The sequence below is a fragment of the Onthophagus taurus genome, chromosome 7, assembly GCF_036711975.1.
Source record: "Onthophagus taurus isolate NC chromosome 7, IU_Otau_3.0, whole genome shotgun sequence".
In the NCBI taxonomy this organism is placed as follows: domain Eukaryota; kingdom Metazoa; phylum Arthropoda; class Insecta; order Coleoptera; family Scarabaeidae; genus Onthophagus; species Onthophagus taurus.
The window spans coordinates 2,399,922-2,417,617 of NC_091972.1; the positions used below are offsets into that span (position 1 = coordinate 2,399,922).

Consider the following 17,696-nt stretch of genomic DNA (forward strand, 5'->3'; position numbering starts at 1 on the left):
ACTGTCACTAGAACTAACACTACACCTAGAACTAGAAACATCCGGGTTTAGCCGCACGTCTTTTAAGACGGGTAAACCCGAATGGTTCTAGTTCTTGTGTTAGTTCTAGTGACAGCGCTAGTGTAAAACTAAAACTAGAAACATTCTACAAACCTTGATATGACCTTGACCAAGGAGATGATTATCAAAGCATTATAGCTGTAAAGTCAAAGTTTTTCACAAACTCCCACCAAAGTGATTGTGTGGTAAGGGATGTTATAAATTAATCCGTTGATCTTTGAAATATTTCATTACTAAGTTATAGCTGAAAGAAATCTTTGTAATATATCAATGGTTTAAGAGTAAGCATTTATCTGCCCCTTAAGGCGTGCACCTTGTGTCTGCTTTCCTTGACAAGCTGGGTTCAGCGTTGTGTCATATGCAGGGTGTCTCTGACTTTCTGTATTGTATAAGGGATATAAATATAAATATGTTGGATTTTGATGGAAGAGCCACAATGAGATTTAATATACTCTTAGACGAATTGTCTCTTGATCAGGTAATTAATCTACCCACTAGAACCACCACCACTTCGGTTTCTCTGATTGATTGTTTAATTACGAACAATTCAGAGAGTTGTACAAACCAGATAAACAGGTCTCTAGATATTTCAGATCATAACCTAATCCAATGTGATATAGTCTTTTCAAGCTTGAACTCCACTCCGACGGTCAGATTGTGCAGGATTATATCTGGCATGGATGACTCCGACTTAAGGCGTGATCTCGCTTGTTTACCTTTTCATAACATCTATCATATGAATGATATTAATCAAAAAGTAAACTTCTTTAACTCTCTCTCTTGAAATTGATACTGTTGAATCTACATGCACCGGTGCGTCTTCTTAGAACTACTAAGCCTTGTACTCCATATATAACGCCCAATATTAGGATCACTGATGAAATTAATGATCATTTCTTAAAATCTGTCGGCCATACTGGTGTAGATACTGCTTTACTTACGTTTTATAATACAAATACTCTTTTTGCTGAATCTCATAACTGGTTTTCTTTTAAAACAGTTGATACCCCTACAATAATAAGTGCATTAAACGGAATCAAATCGACAGCTGCTGGAACCGATGAAGTAAATATCATATTTATCAGAAAATGCTTTCCGGCTTATTGCCATACATTGTGCACATCGTGTAACTCCTGCCTTGAGCAATCAGTATCTCCCAATACCTGGAAGTCTGCTGTTATAATAATAAGCATTTTATTGTTTTTGATAATTACAATTTTCCCCTTAATACATCCTAATTTATATCATTAGTATATTATTTTCACCTTCTACCCTCTTCCTCCATTTCCATACCATCGGCTCCTCGGCCCAATCCTCCCCTCATCCATCCCTTTGTCTCCTCACCCCCACAACCATTCTCATCCATCGTTTCCCCTCTCCCCCCTCTCCTAAGATCTGCCCTCGGTCCAACTTCTCCTCCCTCAACTCACTGCACCCATTCAACATATGTTCCAACGTTTCCCATTCCTCCCTGCATAGCCTACACCACCCCTCCTCATCGGCCATCCAGTATCCGTTAGCTCTCTCCTCGTTTCCACAACGGAACCTAGCCACCAACTTCTTCCCTTCCTCATCTCCTTCCAATAATAAGTATCTAGGCAGCCCCTCCGTAATTATGTCCCTGTACCTTTCGTTATACCTCCCCTCTTTTATTTGTGTCCTTCTTTCCTGTCTCTGCACATCTCGGTCCCTATCTCTCAACTCCCTCCACATCTCCCTACCCACCCTTCGTCTACTATTTATCTCAGTTACCGAATAGCCCGCTCGTCTATAATAGTTGTCTCTGTCTCCTTTCCCATATCTGATCTTTCCCTCTCTAATTTCCCTCCAACACTCCCCCAAGATCCCGCAGTTTGGCCTCCCTTCTATTCTTTCTTCATATTTCACTGCTCTCCTGCCCCCCTCCACTCTGACTTTATCCACATTTACCTCTTCCCTCACTATATACCTCGGTGTTTCTCTCGCCACCCCAAGCACCCATCTCCAGTATCTAACTTGTACGTCCTCCAGCATTGCCTGCTCTCTCCATCCCCATACCTCTGCTCCATACATCATCACACTGCTAACCAGACCTTCAAACATAATCTTCCTCTTTGCCACATTCCTTCCAAAGACTCTCTTCCCCATACTTGTCCCATCACCTTATTCGCCTTTTTTGCATGCGACCCCTCCCTGTTGTCTTCCCTGAACACATACCCCAAGTAGGTATACTCCCTAACCTCCTCGATCTCTTTTCCCTCCCATCTCCAGTTTTCTGTTCTTTTTCTCCCCCCTTACAAAACTTCATCATCCTTGTCTTCTCCACATTCACTTTCAGCCCCTTCCCCCTAAAATATCTTTCCAATGTCTTTATCATATCTTTCATCTCCGTCGCTTCTCTCGCCATGATCACGATGTCATCCGCGTATGCTAACATATGCACCTTTGTCTGCAAGTCTGCTGTTATAATGCCCTTACCAAATCCTATCACTATTCTTCCAGATCATTCCAAAGTCTTGTCTTTTGACAAAGTCAACCACCAAATGCTGTTATCCCTCTTGCATTATGTTGGTATATCTGAGTCGGCAGTGTCTCTTATAATCAGCTTCCTTTCTGGCCGAGTCCAGGTGGTGAGATTGGGAGAGGAATTTTCCGCTACTATTTACTCTGTACACCTCTCAACTGCCCAAATGTGTTAAACACTCGTCAGTACACGCTGATGATATTCAGCTATATTTGACTTTTCGAAGAGAGCACACTGCCTTCTCATGTACAAAATTAAACGCAGATCTTCTAGTACTCTCGGAGTACTCCATCAAATTGGCGCTAACACTCAACGCAACCAAATCAACAATAGTTATCTTTGGCAATTTACCAGCTGATAATGTCAATGTTTCATTGGATGGTGAGCGACTGGTCGTGTCTCAGGAGACAAGAAATTTGGGTGTGGTGTTTGACTCTAATCTTCGTTTCACTACTCACGTCACTGCTCGTATAAGGAAGGCATATGCAGCTCTACCATGTTTAATCGAATTTGATTTGCATCGCATTCAAAAAGTTCAGATGTTGTCTTCGTTTGATTTAGGGGATCAGAAAGCACGAAACTATATCTCATACTATAAGTAATGCAGGGTTGAACGTTAGAAACCGTTTTAAATACTATTTCCTGTACCTCGCGAGTTATCACGAAAACACCACCTTACTTGTATAATAAAATCACTTTTAGGATAGACATACATAATCTAAACCTCAGACATAAAAGCACCATTACCATACCTGCTCAGAAAACAGCTCTTTTTGAGAGATCATTTTCATACAATATTGCTAAGTTGCGCGACGCTTTATTAACATTACAAAGATCACAACCAAACGTTTATGTTGCCTCGGTGTTCTGACGTTGAAGCAAATTTTTATTTTTTCATCTTTGTTTCATCATAATTAGTTACGTAAGAGTAGAAAACGATATACGCTAACAGTTCTAGGTTTTTGTTTTATTATTTTGAACGTTCAACTCTTGGTTGATTAGAAGATGACAGGATCTTTGGAAACTGTTATCTGGACTTCGCCGTTTGACTGCATAAAGTTTATGCAGTTATTTATTTATTTTTCTTGATTGCAGTCAATAAAGTGGTTTATTATTATTATTATTATAAGTGGCCAAATTAAATCAAAAAAGCAATTTAACAAGAATCAATCCTGGAAATTGAATCTCTCAGACACGGCGCCACTACTGCAGGGTTAAAATCGATATAAATTGTGCACTCGTAATCATTTTGACATTTAATTTCTTTTTATTGCCATAAAAATTATGATGAATACTTTCCTACCTCGCTGTATATCCTAGTAAAAATCACTCTTTACTTTAATATTTAATATACCTAATTTCAATGAACAGAAAATGTACCTGACCCTTTTAACTAAGCTCAAACTTTACGTCATAATGTACCGAATACACGATAGAGTGGACGCCATGTATTTCAAAGTTAATGTTTGACTTCGAACTGGTGTATTAAGTTAGGGGGGAAGTGATTTTAATTTTAAATAAGGATCTCTAAAATACTCTCGTATCCGGGTATTGAGTCTCGGATTTACAGGTTCCGCATTTACTCAATAGACTTCTACTTTCAAGGGGTTGTTTACCTCCCGTTTACCCATGTCGTGAATAATCTAGTAAAAGAATTAGTGAAAATTTAAGTCAAAATTTAATAACGACCCAACTATTTATCTTGCCAAATCAGAGCGGTGTCAACGATGGGTTTAAAGTTGTCCGACTTTAATGAAAGGATAAATATTGATGTCGGCGTTGGTTGGCAATTACCTGCGGAATTGACGGTAAGAAATTCATGCTAAAACAACCCCTTATATCACCAACGTTGTTTGTTTTGTGTAGAACCGCCACATGCAATCGAGTTATAACGTGGTTATTTGGTGAAGGTAGATTTTTATTTTTATTTTCTGACTTAACACCACAATCTTTTTGAATTCAACCACTCCGACGTTTACAAGAATGAACCAAGAAGAGCCTTATTATTCCGGTGCAAGGGCAAGCTGTCATAAAAACGAGGTCTACGTGAGTGGACGTGAAAAATATTGCTCTCATAGAAATTCCTTGAAGCGTTTGTGTCTGGTGTCTTTCTAAATGCACCACACGGCGTGTCTACTCGTACGTCTTTCATTGTAAAAAATTTACAGTTTCCTCTGGTAAAATCACATCGAATACATACACTTTCTTTTTTGTAAGATTTTTTTTGCCTAATAAATTGATTGATGGTGTGTAATAACCATAATCATTGCGTGTTATTCAACGATTAAATATAATAGATTCAAACGTGATGCTCTTCAAGGGAACCTTTACAGTGTTTGGACGTCAATAACCATACGATCGATTCCTAAGTAAAATGTATGCAAAATTATTCGATGGGTTTCGCAAAATTCACCCGACCGTTAAAAGTTTTTGCTTAGTTTTTTTTAATTTCCTCAACTTTAAGTATCGGAAGTTCCTTAATTAACTTTGCCGGAGCTTTAACTCATTTTTTTTTTATTTTATAACTTTTCTGTTAGAGAGTTGGTCTTTTGAGACTACATATTGAAATTTATCTTTGATGTTTAATCTTTAAATATATTGAAATATCTTTTGCAGTGTCTCAATGGTACGATGGGAAGAAAATATTTATAACAGGAGCAACGGGATCGATGGGAAAAGTTCTTGTGGAAAAATTGCTACGATCTACGAATGCAAAAATTATTTATGTATTAATTCGATCGAAACGAGGACAATCAGTTGAAGAGAGATTAAAAAAATATTTTTCAATTCCAGTAAGATAAAAAATTTAGTTAATTTAATTAATTAATATTTAAAAATTGTAGCTTTTTGATTTGCTTAAATCGAAATCTCCAAAATCGCTTGATAAATTACGTTTTATATCCGGTGACTTGAAAAAGGCGAATTTAGGAATAAATGAAGATGAATTAATTGTCTTACTAAAGGACGTCGATGTTGTTTTCCACATGGCAGCAAACGTTAAATTTCAAGAACCTCTTAAAGAAACTGTCCTCACCAATTTAGGTGGATCTTATAACGTTTTGGAGTTAGCAAAAAGATTTAAAAATTTATCCGTTTATATTCATGTATCCACATCTTATTGCCATGTAAATGAAGAAATTTTAGAAGAAAAAATGTATCCTGCTCCTCATAATCCAAGGTAATAAATCAGTACTTTAAGATAACAAACTCTAATTTCTTTTTTCAGAAAAATGTTAGATTTAGTTCAATGGATGAATGAAAATACTCTTAATAAAATAACACCGGATATAATTAATGGTTATCCAAACACTTACGCTTATACAAAATCACTTACTGAGGAATTGGTTGGGGAATATTCTTCGTTTATGAAAATAGCAATCTTAAGACCATCAATTGGTAATTTTTTAAGTTTTCCAATAATTGTGTCCCAAATTCGTTGTCCGCATGGGTTATCTCTGAAACTAAGGGTAGGCACACACGGTCAATTATTCATCGACGAAACAGTTTAGTTGGATTGGTTTGAAATCGCGATGCATTATCAATTTATAACCGACTAAACTGTTTAGTTGTTCATAAATCGTGTTGTATGCACACACATATCGATTTCGAAAGAACTTGTATTTATATTGTATTGAATATTGAATAATACCGGGAAATAATTCAAATTTTTAAAATAATGTATTTGTATTACTTTAATATACAGTGTGGTAATTAATTATCGTACCCGACGTCATCATTGCAAGTATGCAACCAATATCACAATATTGGTATTGCAATACACGATTTGCGTATAATGCGTATTGCACTGTGATTTTGGTTGCATACTTGCAATGATGACGTCGGGTACGATAATTAATTAACACACTGTATTTAGTGTAGTATATAATTAACTGCGGTAGTAAAACGGAAAATAATTTAACTTAATTTTTGATATAAATTCACTTATCATAAAATAATTGAGATAAACTAAAGTAGTAATCGATTTATGTTATACTAGAGAAGACACTTCAACTCTCACTAAAGTTGCGCGCGCAACCTACATTCCTAAAAAGCTCAACTAAACTATCGACTGTGTGTGCGCTTCAATATAAAGCTGTGGCATTATTGCAGTTGTACGATAGTTGCACAACTTTTTAATCATAAGTGCACATGGACTCCTTTTGATTAAAAAATCGAGTTGATCTGCGGTTGTATTGTATGCGCACCTACATTAAACTTAATACATTTATGTCCATCGACTAAACTATCGGCCGACTAAAAATCGACCGTGTGTGCCTACCCTAAAAGAGATTGAAAAAAAGTAACTTACATGTCATGATCGTTTTTGGAGAAACTGCTAATGGCGAAAACTCCAAAGAGTTATCGTCTTTTTTTTTATCCTATCGGCAAAAAGGCCTAAAGAAATGTTAGGCTAGGTCAGTTTTGTTTTGAAACCTCAATTATAGCATGAAGGAATGTTAGGATAGGTCAGTTTTGTTTTGAAATCCTGATTATAGCGTGAAGGAATGTCGGCTTTCTTTTGTATCCCAATTATAGCATGAAGAAATCCCAATTAAAGCGTGAAGGAATGTTAAGACAGGTAGTTTTCTTTTGAAACTCCAATTAAAGCGTGAAGGAATGTTGGGATAGGTCAGTTTTATTTTGAAACCCTAATTATAGCGTGAAGGAATGTCGGTTTTCTTTTGAACCCAATTATAGCGTGAAGGACTGCCGGTTTTCTTTTGTATCCCAATTATAGCATGAAGAAATCCCAATTAAAGCGTGAAGAAATGTTAGGATAGGTCAGTTTTGTTTTGAAAGGCTAATTATAGTGTGAAGGAATGTCGGTTTTCTTTTAAACCCCAATTATAGCGTGAAGGACTGCCGGTTTTCTTTTGTATCCCAATTATAGCATGAAGAAATCCCAATTAAAGCGTGAAGGAATGTTAGGATAGGTCAGTTTTGTTTTGAAACCATAATTATAGCGTGAAGGAATGTCGGTTTTCTTTTGAACCCCAATTATAGCGTGAAGGACTGTCGGTTTTCTTTTGTATCCCAATTATAGCATGAAGAAATCCCAATTAAAGCGTGAAGGAATGTTAAGACCGGTAGTTTTCTTTTGAATACCAAATTAAAGCGTGAAGAAACCCAAATTAAAGCGCGAAGGAATGTTAGGATAGGTCAGTTTTGTTTTGAAACCATAATTATAGCGTGAAGGAATGTCGGTTTTCTTTTGAACCCCAATTATAGCGTGAAGGACTGTCGGTTTTCTTTTGTATCCCAATTATAGCATGAAGAAATCCCAATTAAAGCGTGAAGGAATGTTAAGACCGGTAGTTTTCTTTTGAATACCAAATTAAAGCGTGAAGAAACCCAAATTAAAGCGCGAAGGAATGTTAGGATAGGTCAGTTTTGTTTTGAAAGCCTAATTATAGCGTGAAGGAATGTCGGTTTTCTTTTGAACCCTAATTATAGCGTGAAGGACTACCGGTTTTCTTTTGTATCCCAATTATAGCATGAAGAAATCCCAATTAAAGCATGAAAGAATGTTAAGACCGGTAGTTTTGTTTTGAAAACCAAATTAAAGCATGAAGAAACCCAAATTAAAGCGTGAAGGAATGTTAGGATAGGTCAGTTTTGTTTTGAAACCCTAATTATAGCGTGAAGGAATGTCGGTTTTCTTTTGAACCCAATTATAGCGTGAAGGACTGCCGATTTTGTTTTGTATCCCAATTATAGCATGAAGAAATGCCAATTAAAGCGTGAAGGAATGTTAAGACCGGTAGTTTTCTTTTGAAAACCAAATTAAAGCGTGAAGAAACCCAAATTAAAGCGCGAAGGTATGTTAGGATAGGTCAGTTTTGTTTTGAAAGCCTAATTATAGCGTGAAGGAATGTCGGTTTTCTTTTGAACCCCAATTATAGCGTGAAGGACTGCCGGTTTTCTTTTGTATCCCAATTATAGCATGAAGAAATCCCAATTAAAGCGTGAAGGAATGTCAAGACCGGTAGTTTTCTTTTGAAAACCAAATTAAAGCGTGAAGAAACACAAATTAAAGCGTGAAGGAATGTTAGGATAGGTCAGTTTAGTTTTGAAAGCCTAATTATAGCGTGAAGGAATGTCGGTTTTCTTTTGAACCCCAATTATAGCGTGAAGGACTGCCGGTTTTCTTTTGTATCCCAATTATAGCATGAAGAAATCCCAATTAAAGCGTGAAGGAATGTCAAGACCGGTAGTTTTCTTTTGAAAACCAAATTAAAGCGTGAAGAAACACAAATTAAAGCGTGAAGGAATGTTAGGATAGGTCAGTTTTGTTTTGAAAGCCTAATTATAGCGTGAAGGAATGTCGGTTTTCTTTTGAACCCCAATTATAGCGTGAAGGACTGCCGGTTTTCTTTTGTATCCCAATTATAGCATGAAGAAATCCCAATAAAGCGTGAAGAAATGTTAAGACCGGTAGTTTTCTTTTGAAAACCAAATTAAAGCGTGAAGAAACCCAAATTAAAGCGTGAAGGAATGTTAGGATAGGTCAGTTTTGTTTTGAAACCCTAATTATAGCGTGAAGGACAGTCGGTTTTCTTTTGTACCCCAATTATAGCGTGGATGAATGTTAGCATAGGTCAGTTTTATTTTCGCCCGTCAATCATTCCGGGAAATTTCCGGCAAGATCATAGCACGACATCGGCACTTATCAAAATTACTGATGATATTAGATGTGGTTGTGATGACCATTTGATTCTGTTGACCATAGCTTGTTGGTGGCAATTCTATCTTCTGTAGGTTTTTCGCCGAGCTGTATCGCTTGGTTTCAATCATACCTTTCTAATCGTTTCTTGTGTGTACGTGACTCCTCATCTATATTTAGAAGCCTTTGCAGTATGCCTCAGGGCAGTGTTTTGGGCCCACCAATTATCCACTAAGATAATTAAGTGCAACTTGCACCTATATGCAGACGACCTCCAAATTTATACATCTGCAGCTGTGGATGAACTTCCAGCAACGGTAATGCGGCTTAATAGGGATCTTGCTACTGTTCTAGACTGGTCTAGATGCCATGGTTTGAGTTTGAAAATAGCAAACACTCAAACTATCGCTGTCTTCCTACGAGAGTCTGCTCTCGTTCATCGTACTGAAATATATCACAGGTCAATTACTGTACAAGCTATAACTCTGTGGAAAGCTTCTTAGCATAATGTTTATTTTTCTGTTATTATTGTAAATCTTGGCAATAAACTAAAAATATTGGCTAAGGATAGTTTTGTTTATGGCTGTCAATTTTTTATAATTTTAAACAATTTTAAACAACTTTAAAACAATTTAACATCCACCTAAGCCTACTACCCAAAAATGTAATGACTTAAGAACATCAGTTTGTATCATATTGTTTCGAGTTATCAGCATTACCAATTTCTCGATCATGAAGAACAAGATCATGTCATTTAACGAACTTTTTTTCTATCTCTTTTAATTTCGGAGATAGCCTATGCGAACAACGAATTTGGGACACCCTGTATAGTAAAACTTCGATATAACGGATTAATACAGGAAAAGCAGTCTCTGTTATAGCCTGTTATATATTAAAATGTTTGTTTTCAGTTACAGCATCACTTTCTGAACCATTTCCTGGTTGGGTTGACAATTTAAACGGTCCAACAGGTTTAATGATTGGTTGTGGTAAAGGAATAATTAGGTCGATGTTATGTAATGCTCAATCAGTAGCAGATTTAGTGCCTGTTGATATAACTATTAATAGAATGATCGTTATCGCTAAAGAATTATCAAATATTGAACTATTAAAAGAACCTTTAATTATAAATTTAACAGGGGATGCTGTAAGCGTTTCTTCTCAACTCCTTTTTCTAAATCTAAGTTTGATTCTTTCTAGGACAACTCAATAACTTGGGGGGAAACTTTAGAATTTTCTAAAAAGCATGTTTTAAATAATCCATTCTCAATTATGTTGTGGTATCCTAATGCAACGTTAAGAACTTGTAGGTTTTGTCATGTTTTGGTTGTTTATTTGTTCCATTTGGTTCCGGCTTATTTTATTGATTTTTTATTGAGAATTATTCGTATAACACCATTGTAAGTTAATTATAATTTATTAATAAATTAAATTTAAATTGAATTTCTAAAATTATAGCCTGGTAAGAACCCAAAGAAAAGTATCGAAAGGTTTAAACATATTAAACTATTATTCATCAAAAAAATGGAATTTTGAACATAATAAAATAAAAATGATCGCTTCAAAATTATCGAAAAATGATGGAGAAATTTTTAATTGCGACCTAATCTCAATAAATTGGAACGATTATTTCTCGAATTATATTTTGGGAATTCGAAAATATGTTATGCACGAATCTTCAACGTCTATACCAAAAGCAAAAAGGCTTTTATTTAGGTAATAATTAAAATCATTGTAACAAAAAATTTGCTGATAATTTTTTTTTAGGTTGTACGTTTTGGATTTATCAACAAAAATTTGCTTTTTATGTTTTTTTATATGGATTATTTCTTATTTTATTTCGACTATTTTAAAATGTTAAACAAACCTTTTTATCATTAATAAATCGTTTCCCAATCAATTTTTTTTTGTCGATATCTTTGAAAGGAATATATTGCGAAACACGTGCAAATGAAATCCCAGGATTTATATTACATTTTTATTAAGCACTCACTTTTATCAAATAATCAGCAAAAAAGTACAATTTTTTTTATTAAATGTATGAGGGAATTAAAATCCATCCGAAGAGGAAGTCGTCGAAGTCGTTTTAAGGAAATTAAATTCGTTAATTGTGATAATTGGAGTAGAAAATGAAGGTTGAGTGCCATTCTCGAATTAAATAGAAAACTAATGCCTGATTAAATTCGTTCTTGTACCGGGTATCGCCGTGTTAAATTAAAGTTCTACGGGTGAGAGGGATCTCTTTCACGTGCTGAGCTTTTCGAAACTTTGTTAGGAGTTTGTTTTTGGCTTTGGCGATGGCTAATACAGAAGTTGTCCAAACATTCTTATTCAACCTGAAGGACGAGGATAGAATATTTATTAAGGAGTTCACAAATAGAACTTTAATCTTATTTATGTTAGATAACTATAATTGCATCATTCACTTGATGTCCACGTGCAAATAACAAATTAATTCCCCTAAATTTATTTATCTTAGAAACAAGTGGATATAGTTTTCTATATCAGCAATTTATATCACCTGTTTTGATAAAATTAAATAAAAAAATTATAATATATATAAACTCAAGTTGTTGGTTAAACGGTTATTCACCAAAATGTTTTCGATAAAACTAATTTTTGTTGCAATTCTTTGCCATTTCACTTTAGGTTATCCATATGTTAAAAAATTATCTCCAGAACAAGGTAAAAACATAATAAAATCTAAAAATTATTAATTAAAACGTATTAAATATAGTACATCGTTTGAAGACATGGACTGAAGATGATAAACAAAATATTTGGGAATTGAGTGGACAAGTGGAGGGAGATATGGTTCTTACCGATAATCAAAGAAATGGACTTATTGAAACCTATTACAGATGGACAAATAATGTAATCCCATATGAAATAGATGCAGCGTTTAGTAAGAAAATTATTATTTCATAATCAATTAATTTATCAATTAATTCTTGTAGCTGCCGAAGAAGCCGAATGGATTCAATCATCTTTAGATGCTTACGCTGAAAATAGTTGCGTAACCGTAAGAAGGAAAGTCGAAAGCGATATTGATTATGTCTACGTTACTGTTAGTAGTTTTATCTTTTAATTAATCTTTTATACAATTTTGATGTGTTTAAAGGGTGAAGATTCTGGATGTTGGTCATACGTTGGTCGTTTCGGTGGAAAACAAACAATTAATTTACAAAAAAGCGCAATCGGATCCGGTTGTTTAAGAAGTGGAACGATCGTTCATGAATTTTTACACGCCGCTGGTTTTTATCACCAACAAAGTGCAAGCGATAGAGACGATTTCGTCGATATTATTTGGGATAATATTCAACAAGGAACTGAATCAAACTTTGCCAAATACACAGAAGATAAAGTAACCGATTTTGGTGAAGGTTACGACTACGATAGTGTAATGCACTATGGAGAGTATGCTTTCTCTGCAAATGGTGAAAGAACAATTGTGCCCAAAGTAAGAGTATTTTTTAACCCGAAAAAGTATGAATTCAAAAATTATGTTGTTTTTTGTTTAGGATCCAACAGCTGTAATTGGACAAAGAATTGGAATGAGTGAAAAGGATATCAATAAACTAAATAAAATGTATTGCTCTTAAAGATATCTTTGTAATTACATAAAAATGAATATTGAAAGATTTTATCGATGTGTTTTTTTTAACACCGTTGATTTTGATTTTTATGGATCAGGGGGTCAAGATCAACTACCAGAACTACCTTGTTTTTCTTAGAATGTGAAATGTCATAAAGGTTTTATGAGTTTAGTGTTATAATACAATAACCCTTATATGTAAATAAAATAATGAATGAAAAATAATATATGCCTATATTTACATACTTAAAGTAAACTTAAAAATTAATTTTATTTAAATTTATAGAATTATAAGTTCGTGTATCTGTGTTGTGTTATAATTTACTTATTTTATTTACATATAAGGGTTATAACATTAACTACATTAACTACGTATAACACACAGTTATATAACACCTAGTAAATACTGTAATAATATGTAATAGTAGGATTTAAAAACTTATCGTATTGAACGTAAGAGAATGTTATGAATGATAATAATTATAAATTTACTGATGAATTTACTTATGTATTATTAGCCATTAATGTTTTGTATTGTATATAATCCATGTAAAATCGATACGAACCTCAATTTTGTTGCTCTTTCAAGTTATTAAAGGTAACACTTGAGAATCGAAGCTTGCTATAAGAAAGCTTTTATAACAAAAATTGTTACAAATTTTATTGTTAACAATATTGCTCTCTTGCACTTTTGCTGTTAGATACGTCAATATCGAGGTAGATACGAAAATATGAAAATTTGATGAATTTATTGCTTTTTCAAGTTATTAAAGGTAACACTTGAGAATCGGAGCTGGCTATAAGAAAACTTTTATAACAAAAATTGTTGCAAATTTTATTGTTAATAATATTGCTCTCTTGCGCTTTTACTCTTAGATACCTCAATATTAAGATAGATGCGAAAATATAAAAATTTGACGAATTTATTGCTTTTTTGAGAAAAATACAAAAATTAGAAATTTAGAGGTTTCGATCTATACCATAGTGCCATATCGTAACATTTCGTAATATCTGTAAAAACAGGTCTTGTTTTTCGTTTTTCGTGTTTTCATGTATCGTTTGACACACGTTTTAATTGTACGTTTATAAGTTCGTGTATCTGTGTTGTGTTATAATTTACTTATTTTATTTACATATAAGGGTTAAGTATTGTATTATAACACTAAACTCATAAAACCTTTATGACATTTCACGTTCTAAAAAAACAGTTTTTTTAACTTGACTGTAAGTATTTTATATAAAAAACAAAAAATTTTCAACGAAAAAACAAATTTGTAATTCTTTTTAATCATAGATTCGACTGATGATGGCGTTATAAGCCGAAACTAGTTTCGAGTAAATAAATGTTGATCTATATTCATTTTCCTTTGAATTCAAATAATCTCGCAACATGAATTCCTACATTCAAAATTAAATGTTTCTAGTTCCAGGTCTAATGTTAGTTCTAATGACAGTGCAAGTGTAAGACTAGAACTAACACTATAACTAGAATCAGAATCATTTGGATTTAGCCGTCTTTAGAGACGTGCGGCTAAACCCAAATGATTCTAGTTCTAGGTACAGTGTTAGTTCCACATAGTAATACTGCTGGTGTAAAACTAGAACTAACACTATACCTAGAACCAGAATCATTCGGGTTTAGCCGTCTTTAGAGACGTGTGGCTAAACCCAAATGATTCTGGTTCTAGGTATAGTGTTAGTTCTACATAGTAATAGTGCTGGTGTAAAGCTAGAACTAACACTAGAACTAGAAATATTCGAAACTTTCTAGTTCTAGGTCTAGTGTTAGTTGTTTTATTTGTTATTCAGCGCTAGACCAAGAACTAGAATCATTTGGGTTTAGCCGTCTTAAGAGACGTACGGCTAAACCTAAATGTTTCTAGTTCCAGGTCTAATGTTAGTTCTAGTGAGAGTGCAAGTGTAAAACTAGAACTAACGCTATACCTGGAACTAGAATCATTCGAGTTTAGCCGTCTTTAGAGACGTGCGGCTAAATCCAAATGATTCTAGTTCTAAGTATAGTGTTAGTTGCACATAGTAATACTGCTGGTGTAAAACTAGAACTAACACTAGACCTAGAACTAGAACCATTCGGATTTAGCCGTCTTTAGAGACGTGCGGCTAAACCCAAATGATTCTAGTTCTAGGTATAGTGTTAGTTCCACATAGAATACTGCTGGTGTAAAACTAGAACTAACACTAGACCTGGAACTAGAAATTTTCGGGTTTAGACGTGCGTCCTCAGACACACGGCTAGTTTTATTTGTTATTCAGCGCTAGACCAAGAAGTAGAATCATTCGGGTTTAGCCGTCTTAAGAGACGTACGGCTAAACCTAAATGTTTCTAGTTCCAGGTCTAATGTTAGTTCTAGTGAGAGTGCAAGTGTAAAACTAGAACTAACGCTATACCTGGAACTAGAATCATTCGAGTTTAGCCGTCTTTAGCGACGTGCGGCTAAATCCAAATGATTCTAGTTCTAAGTATAGTGTTAGTTGCACATAGTAATACTGCTGGTGTAAAACTAGAACTAACACTAGACCTAGAACTAGAAATTTTCGGGTTTAGACGTGCGTCCTCAGACGCCTCAGACGTCCTCAGATGCACGGCTAAACCCGACACTTTCTAGTTCTATGTCTAGTGTTAGTTCTAGTTTTATTTGTTATTCAGCGCTAGACCAAGAAGAAGGTCTAATGTTAGTTCTAGTGACAGTGCAAGTGTAAAACTAGAACTAACACTATACCTAGAACTAGAACCATTCGGATTTAGCCGTCTTTAGAGACGTGCGGCTAAACACAAATGATTCTAGTTCTAAGTATAGTGTTAGTTCCACATAGTAATACTGCTGGTGTAAAACTAGAACTAACACTATACCTAGAACCAGAATCATTCGGGTTTAGCCGTCTTTAGAGACGTGCGGGTAAACCCAAATGATTCTAGTTCTAGGTATAGTGTTAGTTCCACATAGAATACTGCTGGTGTAAAACTAGAACTAACACTAGACCTGGAACTAGAAATTTTCGGGTTTAGACGTGCGTCCTTAGACACACGGCTAGTTTTATTTGTTATTCAGCGCTAGACCAAGAAGTAGAATCATTCGGGTTTAGCCGTCTTAAGAGACGTACGGCTAAACCTAAATGTTTCTAGTTCCAGGTCTAATGTTAATTCTAGTGACAGTGCAAGTGTAAAACTAGAACTAACGCTATACCTGGAACTAGAATCATTCGGGTTTAATCGTCTTTAGAGACGTGCGACTAAACCCAAATGATTCTAGTTCTAGGTATAGTGTTAGTTCTACATAGCAACAGTGCTACTGTACAACTAGAACTAACACTAGACCTAGAACTAGAAAGTTTCCAGTGTTAGTTCTAGTTTTAATTGTTATGCATCGCTAGACCAAGAACTAAAATCTAAGTCTAGAGTAAAACTAGAACTAACACTAAACCTAGAACTAGAAACATTCGGATTTAGCCATGCGTCTCTTAACTCTGAATAAGGACGTCACCTTTTCCAAGCAAAACTTTTCCTTTGCAAAACTACCCAATGCCTATACTATTAAGCTATGTTACATGTTATGTAGAACAGTGCAAGTGCATACTAGTTTCGTGATTATGGTTATATTTTTAAATGGATTTGATTAACTTATATAAAAACAAATGTAGAATAAAAGATTTTATCGCAAATTTATTGAATAATCTTTTATCGTTTACCTTTATATCTTTCGCGTATAACGTGAAATTGATTTGTGCGCTCAGGTTAACCAAAATCTGCCAACCGGAGGTCTAAAATCGTTCCCGGTAATCCGACTTTGATATGAATCGATGTCTCCGGTAATCGTATGATTCCGAGCTTTGAATTTGTATCGACTCGTTGACGCGATATTCCCATCTCTGTACATATCGAGCGAATCCCGATTCAAAATGAGAGCAAGCACATTCCCATCCATTCAATTCTAATTATAGAAATCCTTTGTAAAGTTTCATACAAAAGGATTTTGTTTTGAGAATGTTACAAAAGGTAAATTTTCTTCGATATTGACGAAAAAAATGTTGTGTTAAAATATATTTTTTTTATAGGAGTGATAAATTATAAATCAATAGAGTCGTTTTGTGGAAAATATCTGGCAGAAAAGACAGGGTCTCATGGAAAAATAACAGTAAAAATCTCTGCGGCAACAGAAACTTCCAACTTTTATAAATAGCGGTTCATATTTCAACTTTGCCCCCCTTCTCTACGTTCCCACTTTTAGCACTGAACTTTACGTTTACAGAGAGAGACCTCAACTTTTCGTGATTCCGCGGCCGTCACCCGAGGTGTCAGACCGGCGAAGACCCATCAGGATATTTCCATATCTTATCGCGTTTTCTTGCCCTGAAACCCTCAACCAAAACATGCACTTTACCCGAAAGCAATTTCCCGGTTGGCCCCATTTTCCCAACAAGCAGTACTCATTTCACGCCAATTATGAAAACCCCTCGAGATAACCGTTCTTCGGCACGTATTTGGTAACGTTTTTCTTTTTTAAATCGGTAATTTATTCATTTATTCATCAAGACATCTCCTCGGGTTTAGCGAGGTGTCTAATAAAAGAAATTGGGTGTCCGATGGATGTATTGGGACTTGCTACAATGGATTGATAAACCTTCCTTCAGCCTACGAATAATTCACGGGAGGCTGTTACTCCAAGCTAAAAAAAATCCGATTTGGTGGAAAAGGAAAAGGTCAACTGATGTTATTTATGTTGAAGTGTCCTTCAATGTGGTACGAAAGGGAATTTTCTTTTTACTTGATAAATTATATCTATCTAAACCAATCGCATCGTTGTGAAAAATAAACCCGAATCATTCTAGTTGTAGGTCTAGTGTTAGTTCTAGTT

The 17,696-nt window shown here is 34.9% G+C and overlaps 2 protein-coding genes across 2 annotated transcripts; both read left to right on the forward strand.

The window, feature by feature from the left end:
• The first annotated feature begins 4,290 nt into the window (after positions 1-4,290).
• LOC111423650 (putative fatty acyl-CoA reductase CG5065) lies at positions 4,291-11,088 on the forward strand. Its single transcript, XM_071198346.1, has 7 exons — positions 4,291-4,371; positions 5,407-5,741; positions 5,790-5,959; positions 10,139-10,374; positions 10,428-10,627; positions 10,686-10,943; positions 10,995-11,088. The coding sequence occupies exons 1-7, from the start codon at positions 4,291-4,293 to the stop codon at positions 11,086-11,088; spliced, it is 1,374 nt and encodes a 457-aa protein (XP_071054447.1).
• Positions 11,089-11,786: 698 nt separating this feature from the next.
• LOC111423652 (zinc metalloproteinase nas-13-like) lies at positions 11,787-12,873 on the forward strand. Its single transcript, XM_023056920.2, has 5 exons — positions 11,787-11,912; positions 11,965-12,132; positions 12,185-12,294; positions 12,349-12,687; positions 12,749-12,873. The coding sequence occupies exons 1-5, from the start codon at positions 11,825-11,827 to the stop codon at positions 12,827-12,829; spliced, it is 786 nt and encodes a 261-aa protein (XP_022912688.2). The 5' UTR covers positions 11,787-11,824; the 3' UTR covers positions 12,830-12,873.
• Positions 12,874-17,696: the final 4,823 nt, after the last annotated feature.